We start from the raw sequence: 17,063 nt of genomic DNA, 5'->3' as shown, positions 1-17,063 counted from the left end.
CCTTTCACGTCCCCCTTGTGCTCCTGAGTTTCTGAAGAACCTCTGAGATATTCCCAATTACCGTGGTGGCTCAGGTGCTGTGAGCCTCCATCGGAAGCAGCATTCACACAGTGGGCGAAGGGCAGTAAGCAGGTCTGTGGAGGTTTTGTGGTGCACAGCCATCCCTTGGGACCGGGCCCTGCTCCCAGCTTGGACTGAGGTAATTCATAGGAAGTATTTTGCTGCCTCTCAGAATAGCTTTTTATTTTTTCCCATCAGATCTATTGCAGACTCGGCAGTGTAATCCAGTCACATTAAAGCAAAACCTAAAGGGTTTAGAGCTTCCTTGCATGCTGCTGTAGGAGGCTTATAGAGTTCTCTCAAAATTCACTCTAGTGAGTTACAACTCAGCAGATGAACAACGAATAGGAAGATGTTTACAAAAAAAAAAATCCAGAGTAATTCAGTAACCTGGCACACTGCTAAAATACTTTTCTGCTCTGAGAACACGTCAAGGCAAAGGCTCCGTGACTGCTTCTCGTGAAGCAGAGCTGTACATGGGTGATGTGTTACTTAAAAATAAGAGGAGGCTTTTGCAGTGCTTGTATGCCTATGTATCTTGCTTTTTTTTCTGCATTAGAGTTTTTGCTTTCCTGCATCGAAATCCCTCCTTTTCATATGGATTCGGAGTTTCCAAATTGGTGTGTGTTTTTCCCCTGCACAGCTGTTCTCAGAGCATCTCCTGCCCAAACAGGAGCTGGTACCTGACTGAAGGAAGAAGTGAGGGTGGTTCTTTGTGCGATATTTTTCATCATGTTCTTGCAGTGTGTACACGTAGGAAGGAAAAAAATGTTTTCATGTAATAGTTTATTTTTGGAAGGGGTAGATCTGGAAACATGGCTTGCACTCTGGATTTTCCCCTGGTGCTGTCAGGGGAGGCCACGGGCAGGGACAGGAGGAGGATGGAGCTCCCAGGTGGGAGCTGCAGCAGGAGCTCCATGCTGTTGCTCTTCCCACTGAGCTCAGTGAGATCAGGAGCAGCGTCTGCTTGGAGACAAGTCGTCATCTCCTGAGCATCACAGAGTCACCAGGACCCTGGGGATACGGGGCACAGGGACCACTGCCAGGAACAGCAGCATCCAGCCTTCATTCTGCACCACCCAGCGGGGAGGGCAACAAGCTGGGGCAGGGGCTGTGCTGAGCGACTGTAGTGGAGACATGAGCACCTTCTAGTTGGCAGATGGAGGAGACTTTTTAGCTGCTGAAAAGGAGTTTTGGAGTAAAGTTGTGGAAGAACCTGTTATATAAATCTCTACATCTCTTTACAGTGAGTTTGTTCACCTCCATTTGTACCAGACCAGCACATTACCTTTAATACCTGTCTTTCCTGTTTGCTTGCTAGATTTTTTTCAAGCATTTGCCATACTCTTGCCTCAGCTTCAGGTGGACTGACAGGGCAGGATCTCTTCCCCTTCCCACCTTACTGGTGAATGCATGTGTAAGTTGCACTGCCATTTTCCTGAATGAGAAGGATCAGAATTGTACGCACACAGTGCTTCAGATGCATTTCACCATGGTGTTGTATGGGGATGTAAGTGCTTTCCTCCTTGTTGTGGAGATAATTTTCCTCCTCTATGTGACGTTTTTACAATGTCTCCCACTCTTTAAGTCTCAATCTTGAAGAGCGGGTCATTTTTCCCTGTGGAGATTTCTGGTAGATAACCATTCAGATTCCAAGTGTTGAATGAGCATTGCTGATGTTAATTGCTCTTTTGTACCATCCTGCTCTAATTTTGAATCGCTGATCACAATGAAAAGCGAGTTCTGATAACACAGAACCCAGTTCCAATAATAATGTTGTAAAATGCACATAATGGGTTAACATCAGCCCTCCTGTGTGGTATTTCTCAACAATAAGCAATAGAGAAATTGGAGCACATTAATGAGAGTAACTTTTTTTTTTTCCAACCACAGATTCACGAATTTAAATTTGTATCTGTGACTGAAATGTTTGTGTGAGTGATAGCTACTGCCTAGTTCATGAACTGTCTGATCCCACAGCTTGTGTTAGTGGTGACCCACGTGCCAGGCAAATACGGCAGGCAGGATGCAGCTTGTGTTCCTCCTGTGTCTGGCAGCAATTCAGAAATTGGTTGAAAGCTATTTTCCGAGAAGAGGAAACAAGTCTATGCATGCATCGGAGCATTAGTAAGAGTCTGGGTGCTAGAAACAAACACGTCTTTAACATTAAATATCATTGTGCTAGGCAGGCATCCACGGTGAGCATCATTTGGTTTTTGGAGGCTGTCTGCCCTTCTATTGACACCTGCAGTATTGAACAGTCACAAACTGCAAGTAGAGACGGACAGAACAAAGGCAGTTTAATATCTAGCAACAGTCTGACCTAGATATTTATTTTCTACTGCCAAGCAGAAAGAACAGAAACATACTGGCTGATTTTTACCAGGATGATAATCAGACATCCACCAGTGAACATGAGCGTAGGCCAAAGGAAAGTGAAGAGGAGACCTCTGGGGGGGTAAATTCTGCTCAAAATGACATTGGTCTGTGTTCCTCCGGGGTCATAGTAGCACGGGAAAGTCTGGTATTTCTTGAAATTGCTTGCAATGGTTTCTATTCGTGCTTGAACCTCTTTGGGGTTCTCAGAGTTGCCTGGCACATAGGAGCACTGGAATAAGAAATCAGAACACTTTGTTGTAATGGATGCTCTGACACAGGGTTTGCAGTAAAGTCACATGGGGTAAAACAAGCATGCTAGTGCTGACAAAATCTTCTGCGGCTTGGCTAGCATCCCCAAAGGTGGTCTTGGCCTGCCTGTGTCCATAACCCCTTTGCCCTGCTTCCCCGCTCTCTGCCAGTGTGTAGATATCCCAGCCCTGCAGACTTGCGGGTTTGAGTGATGTTAGTGGCAACCAATACTGCGTATGTGCTCAGTTAAACTGCAGCTGTGGGAGGTGCTGGATAGCAGCTGGGGGTGATAAAGGAATGTGCTCCAGTACCTTGGGATTTCTTTCCAGCGTGTCTTCAGTCTGATAGAGCATGACCTCCTGTCCCGAAGCTGTCAGATTAACCCACACCTGGAGACAAGGATAGTGAGTGGCACCCTCGTCCTCTGAGCCCTTGCTGTTTAGGCAGGGGTCTTTGTCCTCAATGGTGGCTCTGAGCACCTTGCACACGGTTTCTGTTGTCCAAACACTACAAAGACAAAACAAAAGGTATTGCTTTGAAATGCTTTGGCAGCACCCATTGTGGGTCGTGTGCTGGAGGTGTGTCTGTAAGGGCCAGCCATGAGTTGGCACTGGCAGCGTTTGGGGCTGCTCAACACCCATGTGGTGAGCTCTGCCCACCCCAAACTGATGGCTGCCCTGGAGAAGGGCTGCCACAGGGCAGCCATGCAGGAGTCCTTACAGTTGTTTGTTGGGCATTCTGTTAGAAAGTGAGGGTCTGAAAGTAGGAAAGGTTCATGCCTCGTTTATTGGCTCACTCTGCTCTTCTCTTCCACCTTCCATTCTTGGGAGCTCACCAAGACTATAATGTTTATTCATTGTAGAGTGTGCTAACATAATTTTTGGCACTGTTTTAATAATTATATTTGCAGACAGCAAAAAAGAATCGGCCTTGTATTCACGATCAAGTGACTTACTACCTTTTAGTGTAGAATGGCACAATGGTGATCCCAATGAAGAAGTACATCATCATGGAGCACGCAACCATCCCCAGCCCCAGGCACAGGGCTCTTGTCTCCCCTCGCTTCTGTGCGGTCACCAACTTTTTTCCCAACATGACTTACTGTTCTGAAACCTGAGGTGTCTCCAATCCTGGTTTTTAAGAAAAGAAACGGGCAAATCATTATTAGGACTGGCTACAGATAACGCAGTTGAATAATAACTTTCTGAAATATCCCTGACATATCCCATTTTTACACAACCCAGAACTTAAAAAATGCTTCTTTTTTTGTTGTTACAAGTAGATTTATTTATTTATTTTCTGATATTTATCATATACTGTTTAATAAAGCAGGGGATGAGGGAGCAGGGAGGGAAGGCTAGAAGGTTGGGTTGGAAAACCCCAAAAACCCCGTTACTTTCAGGGAAAAGTTTTAACGGCTCAATTGTCCTCAGCCTTGGTTTGGGATGATTTATGCTGCTGCTCCTCTGAAGTAAGAGGCGCTGTGTTGTGTATTGGTGGAGGCTGCATGAAGGGAGAATCCTCCCACAGTTGAATCCTTTTTATACTCTGTCTTCAGTATGAGTCTGAAACATGGTTTGCTCATTCCATGAGAGTTGAAATAGTTAAAAACTTCTTTCTGGTGTCTATTGTTTGGCCCTGTCCATTTGGGGCTGCTTAAAACTTGCTATCCAACCAGATAGTGGAGAAAAGCTCTTTTTTTTTTTTTTTTTTTTTTTTTTTCATGACACAAGTGGTATGATGCCACTGCCCAGGTGCCCACGATCAGGGAACACAGCATTACAAGTGCTGCTGTCCACCACAGGTGTGGGGGCATGGCTGCTGTTGCCACTAGTGGATGTGTGGAAACCCTGCAGTGGTGGTGGCGCACTGGGGAGCTCCTGGGCTGCTCCCTTGGTAAAACATCAAAGCATCAACACGGTCATTTTTACATTGCTGGAGAGGTCCTGAAAATACTTGCTGTGAATCCATATTCTATTAAATCACTGCAACTGATGTATAGGACTTACAAATAGGTTGAACTCTAGGATTGTTATGTCCTACCTATCTCCAGGACCTATGTCTAGCTGACAGCTGTAACTAAAGGCTTGTGGCTTTTATTTATTTATTATTTTTTTTTAATAAAAACACTTTGCAAAGCATAGGTAGGGAAAATGAAAGAGACTGACAAGATGAGTGTGTGGTTTTTTTTTGGGGGGGGGGGGGGGAGAGGGAGGTGTGAAGAAGTGAAATATTAGGAGGAGAAAGGGAAATTGTTACACATATTCCACAACAGGTTTCAGTCCTGTTCTCATGTGCAGGACCATGGTGCACAGCTTCATGCAGTAACTGGTGCATTTTCAGGATTTCAGCTCAGGTGGTTTTTTATACATTGAGTTGCAAGTACATAATATCGAAGTGACAAGGTTGTCCTGAGGTGTCACTGGGAACAAAAAGTGTTGCTGTTGGAATAGTGAATTTGGGCCCAGTCCATATTTAATTCTGCCATAAGTGAAATCTCAAGGTCCACTGTGAATTTTCAGAGTGTTCAAAATATTGGGCCGTTGTACAGCACAGAATCTCCTTGGTGTTAAGCCACAGTGCGTGCCTTTGCCTCCTGTGCAACTTGGGCAGGGGCAGGACAGAGGGGAGGAACGTCACAGGCTATGACACCAGACAATACCCGAGCTCTGGTTCCTCCTGCCACAGCGGGGAGCTGGTGATGGGCACCTGACAACCTGCTGTGTTGGCCAGAAATCCTGCCAAGAAGTGAGGATGATTAATTGTTAATCAGTCCTGTTGGAAAAGGAACAAGTGAAGAATTAGTACTGCCAGGATGACTTGAGGAGAACTTGCCGTGCTCTGGCACTGCCAATATCCAAGTTTTAGCTGAGCCACGATGTTTGCTTAGCTGTCCTGCTGGTGGTGAGGAGTATGGGATCGTCAGCCCCCAGGTTACGTGCAAACAAGAACTATGGGGCTAGTAGCCAAAGAATTAATAAGAGGTGTAATTGCCCCATTGGTGTGCTTGAATGTCAGGCACATATATAGCTGATGTCCCACTAAGCTCATCCTTCCTGGTCATTTCAAACTGCCCGACCACCTCTACGAGATTCTACGAGATGAGAGAGCCCCTGGATGGGAAAGTGTGTGTGGTTCAGGAGAGGGGAAGGCGTTTGCCCAGCACAGGGCGCGGTGCTGTTCCCTGTCCTGGCACCACGTGCTCTTACCCAGCTCCTGAGATGCCTGCTCTGCCCCACGAGAATAAGGGCACATGAATTATGCAGAGAATGTTAACAAAGATTGCTCTAAAAATATCTGAGTGCTTCTATAAACACTGAGCCCAACAGGCTGGGTCTCGAGGCAGTGTAAATCAGAGGTGCTGACACCGCTGTGGTGCTGTTGGACCAGGCGAGCTGAGGAGCGAGGTGCGTGCTGTGCTGCCTGCGGAGCTCTTGGGGCTGTGAAGTGCAGTGGGGAAACCAGCAGAATCTGTAGCACTACCCTGTCTGTGTGCAGAGCTATTTCATTGGAAACTCATGGAATAAAACATGGGAAAGTTACTGAAGTAAACCCCGTGTGTGTTTTTTACTCCCTTTGGGGTACAGATATCTTATGCTGTGCTGAAAGCCCGGCTTGTGTTGGTTCTCAGGACACTCGCCTCCTGCATGCACGTGCGTGGTGTGTATGTGGAGTTGCCTCAGTGTTCAGAAGGTGAATTATTTTTTTTTGACCATAAATTATTCTCTTCCACCTCTGAGCCCCATCACTGTATGTTAGGAGGAGTGTTGAGAGAGCTCACTAAATGTTTCCTCAAACAAAATCATCAAGTGTTTGAGAACTGAAGTGCTGCAGAAGCCTCGCTAGGCCCATGACGTCTGTGAGTGTATTTGAATTAGAAGATGTTGGAGCACGTAACGGGGGTTTCAGTCTGTCTTTCAAGAGCAAATATAAATGTATCTTTTGCACTGAAGATTGCAGGGTGCCTCCATAATTACTGGGAAGATGGAAGCTCCAAATCTTTTCAGAACGTGCCTTCTCCCTAATCTTTCTCCCTCAGTCTCGTTAAATTATACAGTACATTAGCTGTGCAATTCCAGCGTATAATCACGGCATTGACAGATGCTGGTGCTGATCTGAAGGATGCCATCTGCTCAGGTCTGGAGCTGAGGCCCCTGCTCAGATTAGCAGCTGTGTGGGAGGCACGGGGGGGAAGCCCCTGCCTCCTTCCAGCTCCAGAGGAGCTGCCAGTGCTGTGGCCTCTGGGTGGGAGCTCTGGGCTGCCCCTGGGTGCAGAGGTAGCCAGGGGATTGCAGCTCTGAATGCCTGCCTCTCTGCTGCCTCTCCCTCAAGCAGAAGGAAGTGCTGAACCCTTCTCTCAAATGTAAGGTGGGAATAAATATTAACAGGGAGATGGTCACTTGTTTGAGCTGCTTTATCCTGCACCATCTGGTGAGTTGCCAGCCAGCACTTCTCTGCTGTCAGTTGAGCAGCGAGCGATGCCCCTTCACGCTCAGAACAGCGCTGCAAGCCGTCTGCCTCTAAAACAAGAGGAGGTTTCAAGCAGGCTCAAACCCTTTGGCCTCCACTGCCTCTGAACACCAAGTTGCCATTTGCCTTCTCATATTGTGCCAACTCCCTGGTTGTCTGGTTCATTCTCTGAGCACCTTGTGCAGATGCGATGAGCTGCTGGTGTTGCTGGCTGTTTAAGAACAGTGTGTGCTTTGCCAGTGTATTGGCCAAGTGCATCAGTACAAGGCAACTGCAGCTTTTAGGGCTAAAAATATAAGTTCGTTACTGGTTATTTTGCTGTGGCAAAGCTGTGCAGTTAGTGTTTTCACTAGTGTCTCTTAATAGAATTAGTCTCATCAGTTGCGTGTGCTTATTTGTTTCTGTGGATGTTTTTAGCAGTTTGGATTCTTCTTCCTTTGTTTCAGTCCTGTCCTTAACCTTTTTTCTTCTCCTGCCCCACCATTTACACCCTAAAAAACACTTCTTACATTCCAGAAATGAAGTCAGAACTGCATCACACTGGCACTTGGTTCTTCCTTCCCTGCCCATCTCCTTTTTTTAGCATTTAGAACTACTTCTTGCTGATAACAGGGTTTTTTGTTTATTTGTTTTTTTCCCAGTGATGCTGGGGCCTGAGAGTACCGATTTTACTCACTGCAAAGTAAGAGACCCATCGCTTAAGGTGTGTTCTGCACCTCTGGGACCACCAATATTGCATGCACAGTAAGGTGATGCTGAGCCTCAGAAAAGTGTGCACAGAAAAGCTGATTCTACAGCATACTCGTGCAGCTGTCTTGGAAACCTGAAGAATCAGTATTACATCTGCATAACATGATACAATTACATCCATTTTATGAAATATGCAGTGTCCATTTGCTCTATTTAAGAGCTGTTTACCTGATGTGACACCAGTGTGAATTAAGTTAGCTTTCTGTTTAAAAAAAAAAAAAATGCAGTTTAAGATTATATTAATGTTAGATTTTAAATCCGGTGCTTCTTTTTAAAAAACAAAAGTAAACTAAAAGCTCAGTTTAGTACTTCTGAAATCTTTCTGGGCACCTCTCTGGGTTTCTGTGTAGCACAGGACTGTACAAAATTATAAAGTTTGAGGGGGTTTCAGAGAAGGCAGCACCCAGTTCAGGTGGTTCCTCTTGCACTTGCTCTAGAGGTGAGAGGAGCACTCTGCAGCACTCCCTTAGGGGCTGTGCTGAGCACCCGAAGCCACAAAGCTCCTGGGAGTGGAGATCCCCTGCGGCTGTGGCCTCCTGAGACCAGGGCTTGCGAAAATGCCACCGTTACCTTTGCTAGTAATTATGGAAAGCTATCAAATCGCATGTGGTTACAGAAGAGAGAACAATTTAGCCTGTGTGCTACAGAAAAGTTGTGTGGGTTTCCTCTGCAGTTTCCCACTGCTTTTCGAAAACCAAAGCTATTGCATGCTGAGAAGGAAAAAGTTGTGTTAAAAGTATACTTACTGTTTCTGATGAAATGCTGCTTTCTGTGATGAGAAACCCTTCTGTTACATGACAGACCAGGTATAAGGCCTCTTCTGGGCGAGGCAAAGCCGTGCAGCTTCAGGCTGAAAGGGATTTTTGGGGGTGTTTGCAAGTTTTTTTTTTTTTTTTCCTGTACTTCTCTGGGTTTGCATTGCTGTGGCTGAACTCGGCACAGAGTTCCCTATTGTGAGGCTGGCTGTAACCATACATGGTAAGGTATGAAAGTGCTGTCCTTTTTCAGATTAATTGCTGAAACCAGGAAACTACAATGCTGAGACCAACCACAGCTGAAGGGACTGAGCTTTCTCATGCACCAGGACCCTTTACCACACGTCCCACATCCCTGTGGCTTTGTCTTCAACTGCTCTCCTACTCTTTTTGTGCAGCCTTTTAGATTAGAAATCCATTGGGTCCTTCGGGTAAGATTGGAAGAACTGACTTAAAACTGCCTGGAAGTGTTAGGAAATGTTTTCCAGAAGTTCCCAAGCTGTGCTCTATAGCAATCTGCCCCTCCTGGGGTCCCAGGGAAGGTGACAGGAGGGCAGGGCAAGGGCTGGGGGGCCCTGCAGGATGAGGGCAGCGGGGAGCTGGGGCAGCAGGAGCTGGGAAGTGTGGGGCATGGGAGGGGAAAAGCCGATCGCGGCCTTGTGCGAATGTCCGTGTGCTTATGTGCATGGGTGGGTGTGGAAGCAGGTATCACATTCTTCTCATGGAGGCTACCTGGCTCCTTGTTCTCAAGCTGTATGAGACCTGCAGCAGGGATGCAATGAGCACAAATCCCCTGCGAGCTTCAGGGCTTGGCTCGTTCCTTCCTGTAGGGCCACGGGAGTTCACCCCAGGCTTCGGTTGTGTTCCCAAAGGTGCAGGTCGCCTGCTGGAGGTATTGGTGATTAACACACAGGAAGGTGAGAAGTGCTGGGGCCGGCTGGTGGATGGATGCCGTGAAGCAGTGCCAGGCTGCACGTGTCGCTGTGTCACCTGTGCCCAGGGAAGGGCCCCTGCAGGGTGGCTTCCAATGGAGCATTGCTGCGAAATCCAGCAAGGAAGTTAAAATGCACACTCATTTGGGGCTTTTTTAGTTCATCAGGAAGCAGCAAATGGATATCCTGATATCTCCTGTATCCAGAGTAAATAATGAGCAGCAGTGAACCTTTCTGACCTTTCCCCAGTATTCCTCAACTTTCACCTGGGAAGACAGAAGGAACTTGGGCAGCAGCGGGAGATGATTCCTGTGCACGCCAAACCTGAGCAGTTGGTCATTAAAGCTGTTTCAGCGTAAGCTGGTCTTTCATGCTTGCTTTTGATAAAAAATTGAAAGCTGGCATGTTCACAGAGTTCAGGCTGTCTGAAGTTTACAGATGAATCTCCCCCCAAATTACCTTTTTTTATTACTGATGCGGAAGAGAGCACACAGAGGTAACATGGATTGAGATAACTGAGTTAGACATTTACAGCTAAGTAAGATGAAGCCTGCTCGCATCATTTAGATTGGGAAGATTTATGATTGCAGTCATTTTTTAATATTTGAGAAATGATGTAGCAAAATCTGAAGAATGGCATTTGAAGCTTGGAGAAAAGCCCTGTGAACAAAAGTTATTTTCAGCTAAAACGTCATCTGGTTTGGTGGACTTCTCTGTCCTTGTCTGATACTTAGGAAACCAGCCTGGACATTTCCAAGATGCTTGCTCTGGCTCAAGCAGAAGCCATGCTTTTAATGAGAAATTGTAGGAGTGATTTTTGGGCTGCCTGATTCAGGAGTCAAGGCAGAAAGCAGGGCAACCCCTGAGTCCAGGTCTGGCTGTCTCCTCCTGCTGTCCTTGATTCAGCTGACAGATCAGCGCGGTACAGTAGCGGGCCTGTATTTAGTGGCTGCACTAAGGAGTTTCACCACAAAATTAACACAGACCGTTCCACAGGCAAAGCACAGGTTCACTTGTGAAGTTCCTCGGTGACCGAAGGAGGCGGTGTTAGTGCCCCGGCTTGGTGTGAAGGCCCCTGGTGCTCCAGCTGAAGGGAGGAAGCTGTACTCCAAGTGTGGTGCTGCACCTCGCCTCTTGTGCTGCGTTTGCTCTCAGGGGTCCCTGCAAACTGACCCTCAAACCCAGTGTATGTGGGCTAACGGGAGGCGCTGTGCTGGTACCCACTGCTGGCCATCAGACATCTGGCAGGCTGCTGTCCCGTGCTGGGCGACGTGTGTGTGTGACAGCTGCATCACTGCAAGCTGAACGTTTGGTATAATGTGAACTGTAATTCTCTGCTAGTCTAAAATAAACCTTGTCGTATTAGAAGCACATCGAATATTTATTTATTTATTTATTTGTTTGTTACCTGAGGAGTTGAGGAGCAATCCTTGTGTTCAGTGTTCAGTCGCTGACTATAACTTGGGAAGAAAAAGGAAGAAAAACACTATCAAGGGTTGACTTTCTGGAACTGCCAGTGCTCAGTTTTGAACGTGAACAAGTTTTCTGTCAATCTCTTGCATCCCACTAACTTTATTTTAATGTATGAAACCCTTGGGCTAAAGCAAAAATAAACAAGACTTGAGGGCTGATTTCCTGTGTTTCTTTTTTAAAATAAGCAGTGCATCGACTTGAAAAAGCTGTGGTGACTGTGAGTTAGTGAAGCATCTGCGTTTAAAGTAGAGCTCCAGAACTGCGAGAAGCTGTCAGACCAAGAGGATTAAGATAGATATTCCTGAGGAATTATTTTCTTTGCAAGTGCTAGTGGAAGAAAAAATGTGAGAGAAAGCATGAGTTTACAGCTCTGAAAGAGAAATCGTGCAAACGTTAGCATACAAAGACTGAACTTCTGTAATAAAAAATAGAAAAATAAAAAATTTAATATAAAAATATAAAGGATCTGCAGACCTTACAGCAGTGGCAGGAAAAACAGCTTCTGGCTTTTATTTGTTGTACTACTCTGCAGTGGGTATGCACATCTTTGTCCTTTGTGCACTCTCTTTATTGCCAAGTGATTTGTTCCATCTCCTTTTTGTGTTTGTTAGGTCCCAGCCATCCTGGCTGTGTTTCAGGGCAGAGGGCTGTTAATTCTCCCAAGGGGCTGGACTGACTCTCCTGTGAGCCTGAAGCTGTGAGGAAATTCGAGAGAGCCTAGATCGACTGCACGTGCTGCTGAACAGAGCAGTTTGTTGCTGTGGCGTTTCAGAAGTTGCTTTGTGCCTGCAGGTGACCTGTCACACAGGGGGCTGTCCTACGCAGTGGGCAGGCTCACAGGTAGATCTCCTGCAAGTCCTAGTCACAACTTATAAATAGTGCCTACAGGCAGGTAAAAGGGACGTGAGCTTGCAACCTGTAAGCTCCCTCGTAGCTCTAACACAAAGAGCAGCTCAGGAGTTAAATAGAAAACAAGTTTCTCTTAGTTGGTCAGATCTGCTCATTTTGCGCCGATCATCCATATGGGTTGTTTTCATGTTGGAGAAGAAGAAAAATTGAATGGCTGTAAGGCAGAGGCAGTTTAATCAGTTTTGCCATTTTATTTCCAGGACTTTCTGTTGCTTCTAAAGAATCAGTGAGCTGTGAAATGAGAACAGTTGTTTGGATCTTCAGAAAGCACTGCAAAGTTATTAGCTTCCCCCTTCCTAATTGAAACGTATTCATAGGGTACTACGTTGTCATTTTTAATGGGCATCATAAAGAGAAGCCGTGGCTCTTGAGCAAGGAACAGACAAATCCTGAGAACGACGTGAGCGAGAAGGGGCGAGATGTCCCAGGCATTGGCACGTCTCTGTCAGATGCAGGCCAAGTTCCCAAACTTGGCTGCTCCTGTTAAATAACCGAATTAACAGACTGCCGGGCGGATTTGCTGGTAACTCACCACTTTCAGAGCAGTACTCAGACTTGTCTGCAAATATTTAAGCAGGGACTTTGTATCATTTGTTCGAGGTCCCACTTCAGTGTCGTGGCTGTGTGCTGGGGGCGAACCAGCGAGTGGAAGGCAGCAGGGCCCTGGTGGGTGCCCTGTGCGGTGCTGTGCCTGCCGTAAAGCTGGGGGACCTCGTTTCGCTCTCAAGTTCTGAAACTCTACTGCTGTCTCAAAACTGGAGCCAGAGAAGATGCTTAACTGGTTCCTGAGTGGATGCTGACTGATTTCTGAGAATAAATGCATGGATTTTATTCAGGGAATAGGTGCATATGCTTTTATCTCAGTTTGGATCTTGCATGTGTAATCAGTTCTTAATAGCATTACTCCTGACAGAGGAGCTTCAATAGCAAGAAATAAACAAAAACAATCCAATTCTGCAAGCCCTTCCTCCTTCCACTCCTCCCCCGCCCCCAAAACAAAACAAAACAAAAAAAAAACGGGGGGAGGGGGTGGAAGTTATTGATGAAGGAAAGTCAGGATGGGCCCAAGGACCTGGCTCCTGTCACTGTCACGGTCCCACTGTACTGTGCCTGGCCGCAGTGACAGTCACATGCAAATCTGAATAGTGTGTTCTCAGCATGGTCTGGACCTGGTGCTGCTATTGTTGGAAGGTGTGTCACAGGCATGTAACGCCTGTGGTTAGCATCCTGGATGCTGGTGGGAGCTTTCCGTGAAGGCAGACCAGAATCTGCCTCCAGGGAAGGAGAAGCAGCTGGGAGCACAGGCTCATGATCAGCTCCTCGTGCTCGAGTTAACACTGGCACAAGTGCGAGGCCTTTCCTGAACTTGGGAACTTCTTGCAGCAACTCTCCGGTAGCATTAAGCACAGTGCGTAGGGTACACGATGCTCCTCCGAGGGGGGTGGAGGGCTGGCGGGCAGTTGGTGCTGATGGGCTCTGCTGCCAGCTCTGAAGCTGCTTGCTGCAGCAAAATGGGTAACTTGTGCTTATTTCTTCTGTTAAATGTCGGTACTATGCCTGAATAAGGGCTTTGAACTCCTTATCTATTAAATGGCAAAGATATATCTGTTCTTACTGTCTTAAGGCCGAATAGATTAATGAAACATAATTCCTTAATGGAATAATGGAAGGTACTCACCATATTAGCTGCATATATCTCAGTATGTAGTGAAAGGAAAACTGCTTGTTTCCCATGTATTTTGTAGTGCTCCAAGTGACAAAAACACAAGTGGAAAAGATGAAAAATGTAAAGACCCTTTAATAGAAGGTAGTTAGACATAACAGTTCATGGTGTTAAGTTAGCGGATGGCAGTAATGTTTCTGAACAGATGAACAGAACTGCACGGTACTGTATAGCAGAAGAGATCAGAAGGGGGCTGTTCTCACTCCTTTCTTTTCACTGTTTGTACTGAAGCAGAGGTCTGGTCTCCTGCCCAACGCAACCCCGAGAACACCAGGACTATGTGCAGTCCAACAGGTTCTGGAAATTGCCCATGCAATTTAGAAACAACTGCCCTAAGTTAATCAAATTTAGTGTCATTTGAACGATTTCATTTGCTGCTTAAGTTCTGGACATCAGGCAATCTTGTCACGGCAGGTTGTGAAGAATTATTTTTTCTGTTTTGGGGGATAACTCCTGTGTTTTGGGGAGCCTGGATATCAATAACTTTTGTACAAGCATACACCACATTTAAGTGGTGTACTATGTTGCTGCCTATCAAATAATACTTTGAGTCAGTGGGTAGGGCTCACATGAGGTGCCTGTTGAAATCCCCCGGTTTGAAGAGCCTCATGTTGTGTATCCAAACCCCAAAGCTGTTCCCTTGCTGGAAGCTCGGCTCCCAGTGTGCTGCTGCTGTCTTGGGCTGCCTGGGGCAAGGTGGGTCCTGCCTCCCTGCTGTGCCCACATAAGGATGCCGCTTGCCTGCATTGGGAATGGGAGGTTGGGAGGGGAGGCTCTCCCCTTTGGCTGCCCATGCTCCCCAAACCTAGTTCTGGAAGGGTATCGCGCCCTTGCTGCTGTCAGTTACTCTCCCTCCAGAAAGAAGATGTAAAATACAGCATTGCAAAGGGCAGTCTTGCTTCTTTTTTTTTTTTTTTTTTTCCCAGAATTAAATTGCTTAAAGGCAGGATTTAAAAAAAAAAAAAAAAGTAATATGAAATGCCCTTTGTTTCTACATCACACCTGTTCTATAGGGAAAAGTTCCCAGCATTTTCTTTCTTTCCCAAAGTTCAGATTGATAGAAGGAAAGCTTCCTTTCCTTAATATTATTCTTTTGTTGCAGAGGGTTACTGTAAGGAAGATTGTCATCTATAAATAATAGCATTGATCTTGTGTTCCCTAAAGCGGTTAAATTTTCTGTTGGAGCACAGTCCCAATATCTAGGCGTTTTATGTGCTTTGCTGTACACTTTTCATGAAAGTAACACAATTACTTTTAGTTTTTCCTATACCTGGGGAATTTTAATCTATTTCCAAGTACCGTTGCCCCTAGAAGCTAACTGCAGACACATTGCGGGCTTGTGGAACTACATCTGCAGTGATTACAGCCTCGCCGAGAGGCAGAGGCCGTCGGGTTTGCCTGTGCATGGGAGGAGGTGGGCAGGCTGCTGGCTGCCAGCTGCAGGGTGCCTGCGTGGGGTGGCAGCTGGGGGGCACGGAGCCGTGTGGGGCTTGGCAGCTGCACTGGCTGAAGCTTGCTGGGCCACGTGGAAATAAAAGCCTCAGCTGCTGGGTGTGGAGTACAGGAAGGGAGAGCTGGAGGGATAAGTGGCAGGAATTTGGGGGGGAGAATTGATGGGAAATGGTCTTTTTTTCAAGCATCAGAAGCCCTAACGTCCTGTCTGGACAGAACAGAGGCAGAAAGTGAGGTTATTTCCCACCTTCCCCACCTTTTTCTGCTGGTCACACTACTGGGTTGGAAGTCTTTTTATTCTGCAATCTTGGTCTATATGAATCTAGTACAATGTCATTCCTTTTTTTTTTTTTTTTTTTAAATTGGTAACTAAAAACTGAAGTTATCAAGTCTTAAGGCCCTGACACTGGGCAAGAGGAGCATGTATTCGGGGCAGGCAAAGAGGAAAGCTGCTGTGCTGCTTGGTCACTTCAGGGCCGTTTCGGCCCACACTTGTGCTGCAGGGCTCTTTCTGTTGGAGCAGCATCTTGGTACTGTGGTGTCCTGGTGGCATGAAACTGGCAACACAAGTAGCTCTGGTGCCACAGGGACGTGTTTGCATCTCGGACAAGGGAAAAGTGAGCTGATGGAAATACCTAACACTTTCACACTCTGCTACAGAGAGCCCAGCAGAGTTGTGTGTGCATATCTAAGTTTCCCAAACAGAAAAGAGGAAGAAAACCTAAAAAAAAAAAAAAAAAAAAAAAAAATTGTTGGCCCTTAGGATGTGTATTCTACTGGAAAGATATAAATAAGCTGTATTTGTACACAAGCAGCTGACACCTGGAGGTCTTACCCAGCTCCTCCCTAGAAGGGAGGTTTGAGTATATACCAGCATAGGCTTGATTTAGGTTGCCCAGGTTCAGTTAGAATACATTGGCTTCTTTTTCACCAATAAAAAGGTGCTTCAGTGGGAAAATTGCTTCTCCTGTCAACGATTATATGTAAATGTAGAGAAAATCGATTGACGTTGGGTTTAATTTTAATAATCACCTTGGTCTGAGTTTGTCACACTTCAAAGACGAGGATACCAATGTTGCTGCTAGAGGAAGTAGCAGAGATTAGCTTTGCAGAGAGAAGAAACCGCCAGACCTTACTCTGTAATGGTCAGCTTTCCTTACTTGAACTCCCCTGGACCATGTGGCTATTACTTCTGGTTTCTAGTTTCTTGGTTTCTGTGTTATTGCTGCTGACCTTGCACTGCTGCAAGAAGGAAAGGGTGATGAACCAAGACCGAAACCTGTGATCATCCACAGACATTGATGTTTGTGCATCCTGCTATCCGCAGGAACTGGCACTCGTACAGGAGAAGGTTCTGCAACACCGGGAGGCTTTGCTAGGAGGGGAAGGAATGAGTGCTCCATTTAGGAGGTATGATTTGGCTTTCTGCTTGATTTTAAAATGAGAGAATTACTGAACGGTCACAGCCAAAATATTTTGGCACATTCTTTCCTTCAGGAAGGGCTGTTCTGCTCTCCAGGGGGCAGCTGGGGGGCTGGCCATGTTCAACAAGCCTCTCTGAGAAAGATGTCTGACCCAGGGCCTGGTGGGATTTCTTCTCTCTGATCTATCATTCTTAACCATGAATGCAAACGTGACTACAATAAGGACACTCCTTCTATTCCAGTAAATCCAGGTTGATTTTTTTCCCCCTGATCTGAAGTGCAGCAAGTGCTGACGCTCACAGTTTGTAGCCTCCTTTTACAGATCCATTTGCTCACAACAGCAGCTTGCAGGAGGGAACCTTTGCAGCTGAGCAGAGACCTGTCCAGAGTGAGATGTTTGTTGCATTAAAAATAAATACTTGAAGAATTGGATCCCGATAGTCTGAATTTCCTTTTGCCTGCAGAGCAAAGGAGCTGAACGCTAAAA

At 46.2% G+C, this 17,063-nt stretch overlaps 2 protein-coding genes and 1 long non-coding RNA gene across 4 annotated transcripts in view; 2 read left to right on the top strand and 1 right to left on the bottom strand.

Annotated features, from left to right (window-relative positions):
• The window catches only part of KCNIP1 (potassium voltage-gated channel interacting protein 1), a gene marked incomplete at its 5' end in the record, with an annotated part of 373,601 nt that overhangs the window by 28,037 nt on the left and 328,501 nt on the right, over positions 1–17,063 (top strand). The gene's annotated exons all lie outside the window — the stretch shown is intronic.
• KCNMB1 (potassium calcium-activated channel subfamily M regulatory beta subunit 1) lies at positions 2,356–8,857 on the bottom strand. Of its 2 annotated transcripts, XM_084535748.1 has the most exons (5): positions 8,655–8,817; positions 8,077–8,110; positions 3,647–3,818; positions 3,000–3,195; positions 2,356–2,668 (listed from the first exon to the last, which is right to left on the bottom strand). In XM_084535748.1, exons 3-5 carry the CDS (start codon positions 3,781–3,783, stop codon positions 2,399–2,401), a joined length of 603 nt encoding a protein of 200 aa, XP_084391874.1. In that variant the 5' UTR covers positions 3,784–3,818; positions 8,077–8,110; positions 8,655–8,817; the 3' UTR covers positions 2,356–2,398. The 2 variants fall into 2 exon arrangements, with proteins under 2 accessions (XP_084391874.1, XP_084391873.1); XM_084535747.1 differs by lacking the exon at positions 8,077–8,110 and having other exon boundaries at positions 8,655–8,857.
• Positions 8,952–10,968, top strand: LOC311444528. The gene is made up of 2 exons (XR_014697923.1): positions 8,952–9,094; positions 10,592–10,968. It is a non-coding gene; the product is annotated as an uncharacterized lncRNA (long non-coding RNA).

This window comes from Aythya ferina, assembly GCF_964211825.1.
Source record: "Aythya ferina genome assembly, chromosome: 14".
NCBI lineage: Eukaryota > Metazoa > Chordata > Aves > Anseriformes > Anatidae > Aythya > Aythya ferina.
This window is presented reverse-complemented; position numbering and strand designations above follow the sequence as displayed.

Coding starts and splice junctions, on each gene's coding strand:
- KCNMB1 (XM_084535747.1), bottom strand. CDS start 3,783: ATGTTGGGAAAAAAGTTGGTGACCGCACAGAAGCGAGGGGAGACAAGA. Junction 3,196..3,646: donor GTGCCATTCTACACTAAAAG/GTAGTAAGTCAC, acceptor TTGTCTTTGTAG/TGTTTGGACAACAGAAACCG. Junction 2,669..2,999: donor CGCTGGAAAGAAATCCCAAG/GTACTGGAGCAC, acceptor TTCTTATTCCAG/TGCTCCTATGTGCCAGGCAA.